The 4,551-nt window shown below is 46.1% G+C and overlaps 1 protein-coding gene across 1 annotated transcript; it reads left to right on the top strand.

Annotated features, from left to right (window-relative positions):
- Positions 1 to 936: 936 nt before the first annotated feature.
- On the top strand, positions 937 to 3,821 carry SARC_13087 (hypothetical protein; the record flags this gene model as incomplete). The annotated part of the gene is made up of 3 exons (XM_014292790.1): positions 937 to 1,117; positions 2,339 to 2,420; positions 3,372 to 3,821. Coding segments are annotated over 3 exons (713 nt in total), but the record flags the coding sequence as incomplete, so codon positions are not given.
- Positions 3,822 to 4,551: the final 730 nt, after the last annotated feature.

Consider the following 4,551-nt stretch of genomic DNA (forward strand, 5'->3'; position numbering starts at 1 on the left):
TAATTGATAAGATATAGACATCTCTTGTGATTACTATGAAAGTACGACGTATCACCATGACTGATCTGCTTAATTGATAAGATATAGACATCTTTTGTGATTACTATGAAAGTACTACATATCACCATGAATGATCTGCCTAATTGATAAGATATAGACATCTCTTGTGATTACTATGAAAGTACTACGTATCACCATGGCTGATCTGTCTGCGCACACCCCTACACTTCGCCAACCGTCATTGATCGCAGTACATTCCTACATTCCATACAGTACACGCATCAGGAGGTGCCAGCCCACTCAGCAGCCGCGGATTCCGACGAAAACGACAACCCCGCCTGTTCCAAATACGGCGATTTCCACTTGCCTCCCACGGCCACGCTCAACGAGGACGACTTCACATTTGTGTACAACGCCCAAGCGCAACCCAATCCAAATGCCATTCGAAAGAAAATCGGGACGGTCATGGCGTCACGCTTGGCGGCACTCAAGGCGTCGCTTGTAGACAGGTATCAGGTGTCAGGTGTCATGTATTCCGAGTGTCAAGTGTTGAATGTCAAGTGTCAAGTGTCAAGTGGCACTTGACCTATGGTCTTACTACCCGTCTATTGCAAGACAAGTGACTTACTTCCGGTCAGAGGTGTCAAATATATGTGGTCCGTGACACGTGACACGTGACATGTCGGTGTGCGAGGTGGTTTAGTGATCCGGAGTTTGAAATTTAGCAAATGGATTATTAAGGAACACAGAAGTTAAAAGCACCTGATTGGTCTATTTATATTCGAAAACTTAATTTAACCATAAAATGCAGCCGAAACCTGTAAGGCAAATGGATAAACTGATGTATTAGTAGTTAACAGTTAAACCTCAGCCAATGAATATATACGTAATACGCACGACAAACGAATAACAATCCTCTACACCTATCAACATCAGGGCCGGCAACAAAATAACAGACCCACCTCGTGGTCAGCCCATGCCACCCGTGTGCACGGTGGAGGCGGTACAAGCAGAGGACCTTCCTGAGACGTTTAACGGGGAGTTGGCTGCAGATGCAAATCGCACACCCATTAACTCAGATACTCATACCGCTGCACCGTCGGGGGAACACACGCAGGTGAGACTGATACGCGGATGGGTCGGTAGTATGTGCGGGTGTGTACGGGTGCAGGTGAATGCACTCTAGCATCATGCGCAGGTGCGAATAGATCACCGTATGTGCTTAGATGCGACGCCACGAGTTGCAACTGCGTTGTTACAGATGGGTGAGGTTGTTACGCGGATATGGTCCATGTTGCACCTACAGGTGTATATAACGTGGGTGGTAGTATAAGATAAGCTTTCTGCCAATGCTTGTATGTTCTACTGCCAACTGGTACATAGCTTTGATCGTATATCACACGTTTAAGCTCACAAGCACGAGTTTTGGTGTGCTATTTATAGACATGGTTTTGGTGGCCGGGTTCGTTGTACTGCTTCTATCCATGATGTAGTGGTCGGGTGCTTCTGCACGTATCTGCAAATGTATTTACAGATGTATTTATACGTCTTAGACCACCCATCTAGACACGTACACATAAGCTGAAGTACACTCACGCACTGCTCAGTCAGTATACACGTGTGTATGGGCTTGTAGCAGTACGCCCATGGAGTGTTCCCTTAGAGCCACCGCATGTACAGGCCATTCTTCGGATTAACCATACTCAAACTTGTCGCGTCGATATATTTATACTTGTACCTGATGTTTAGTGATAGTCAATTTTTTTTGACTATTGCGAAGGATCGATGTGCTCTGTGAGTCGCGTATCAATAACTATTAATCGCCTCAGACGGCTGCTACTACAATTCCTCTCATGATATCGGAGGGGAGTGCTGTCGTGTCTGATAGATACCAGACACCGACTAGAGATATTGATTGCGTGCAAAGTCGTGAACTATTACGCATAGCCTGTGTGTATTTGGCTGCGTTCACCATCGTACAGATCGGCTTCGTATCTTGGCCTTGTTTGAGTGAAAGCACGGATCTCACTTAGACTATAAACGAGCCACGCACAGTGAAAGCCCTGATTTTACTTAGACTATAAACCAGCCACGCACAGTGAAAGCACTAATTTCACTTAGACTATAAACGAGCCACTCACAGTGAAAGTACTGATTTCACTTAGACTATAAACGAGCCTCTCACAGTGAAAGCATTGTTTTCACTTAGACTATAAACGAGCCACGCACAGTGAAAGCACTGATTTCACTTAAACTATAAACGAGCCACGCACAGTGAAAGCACTGATTTCACTTAGACCATGAACGTGCCACTCACACGTCTTGTACACACGCGCAGAGAGAAAGCCCATCGGAAACCGCTGAACTATTCACTGCCTCAACTGTCCTGCTACAACAGCCCATGCGACAGCCAGTAGCGGGTGAGTTGTTGTGTGAACAGATGGGTTGGGTTGTGTTGTGTCTGGGTTTGGCCTCTTAAGATATGTTCTGTTGTTTGAGAATGTATGTGGCATGTATGGTTCAGTTGTGTTGGTTTGGGTGGGGTTGGGTTGTGTCTAGGTTTAGCCTGTTAAGATATGTTCTGTTGTTTGAGAATGTATGTGGCATGTATGGTCAGTTTTGTTGGTTTGGGTTGGGTTGGGTTGAGTTGTGTCTAGGTTTAGCCTGTTAAGATATGTTTTGTTGTTTGAGAATGTATGTGGCGTGTATGATTCAGTTGTGTTGGTTTGGGTTGGGTTGGGTTGTGTCTAGGTTTAGCCTGTTAAGATATGTTCTGTTGTTTGGGAATGTATGTGGCGTGTATAGTTAAGTTGGGTTAGATTGGGTTGGGTAGGGTTGGGTTGTGTCTGGGCTTAGCCTGTTAAGATGTGTTCTGTTGTTTGAGAATGTATCTGGCGTGTATAGTTCAGTTGTGTTGGTTTGGATGGGTTGGGCGTGGTCTGTGTTTAGCCTGTTGCAGATATATTATGTTGTGCGAGAATGTATATGACGTGTACAGTTCAGTTGGGTTTGTTTGGGTTGAGTTTGGTCTGGGTTTAGCCTGTTGTAGATATATTATATTATGTTGTTTGAGAATGTATATGGCGTGTATAGTTTAGTTAAATTGAGTTTGGCTGGATTAGGTTGGGTTAGGTTGGGTTGGGTCTGGGGTTGATCTGTTGCAGATACACTGTGTAGTGTGAGAATGTATGGGGGTGTTGTTGCAGAAGTTGTATGTTGTTTTTTGTTTGTATATGGCGCGTTTACGGTGATGTTATGTGACATATGTAGTATTTCTTAGACTCGCTGTTTTATCAGATCAGGCTTTATGTTTGTATATCAATAAACACATACTCATATATTCTCCTATACATACGTACCCCACTCCGCAGAACCGTCACCGCCCATCTCTAGGGCCGTGACACCCACACAGCCCCAGCCGTCCACTCCTCGGGCTATCCCGAACGAACACCACAGCCACGCCCCAGAGCACACGCACGCACCCCACCACGCACACATGCAAGTCTCACAGACAGGCAGCTCAGGGGATGGGCCGAGTGCCGATAGAGACACACTGAGTGGTGGTACCACAGACGCACCTGCACCTGCACCTGCACCTGAGCGAGATGCTTTAGGACACATGTCGAGTGCACCTGTGGACTCTCGCGGTGGTGCACAGGGCCAGGGCCAGCCAGAGGACAAGCGGGTGCTGACGGAGACACAGAGCCAAGATACGGCGATAGGGCTACACAGAGAGCACTCCATCGCATCCAATGCGCTGTTGGCGCATATCCCCAATGTGGGGGTGTACAGCCGAAGCGACAGTGCCATGGAGGATCAGGGTGAGTGGAGTGGGATGGGTGGGGGGAGTGGAGAGTACGGGTGTAGTGTGTGTAAGTGTGTACTGCATCTCGTTGTGGTGTTTGTTATTGGACCGTTGAGCATCAGGGTGAGTGGAGTGGGATGGATGGGATAGCTGGAGAGACACGTGTGGTGCGTTGTATGTTTTTGTGTGCATCCAATTGTATACCCGATTCTAACCGTAAATTCTATACATAGTTCACGTCCTCTAACGAACCTTTCGCACGATTTGCAACTCTCATGAAGCAGGACTTCAGGATAACAGTTAGTGTTCGTATGAGCATGTCTACCCATGACTCATAGAATAAAGTGGGCGTATCTTGTATGTTCATCAATACAGCACCGTGTATACAAATCTGCTTGCTTGCTCACCTATCAAAACAACCTAATCACTGTACAAACATTAATGATCTTTCATTCGGTTATGGTGTGCAGCCTCGAGCTTGAAGCAGAGCATTAGTGCGATGGACAGTGTCCGCATGAGCATGTCAAGCCATGACACATTGAGTTTGAGTATGGGACCTTCCTCTCCGTACTCCTACCCTGTCGAGAGCATGATGAAAAATGGGGGTGCGGTCATAAGTGACGGTGGATATAACCAGGTATGCCTATATGTAACTACATTCAAGCATATTGATTTCAGCCTACGTGTATACGATCTTTGTATTGGGGTATACATATATATGTATACATATACATATATATGTATAC

The sequence above is a fragment of the Sphaeroforma arctica genome (genome assembly GCF_001186125.1).
Source record: "Sphaeroforma arctica JP610 unplaced genomic scaffold supercont1.2885, whole genome shotgun sequence".
Classification (NCBI taxonomy): Eukaryota; class Ichthyosporea; order Ichthyophonida; genus Sphaeroforma; species Sphaeroforma arctica.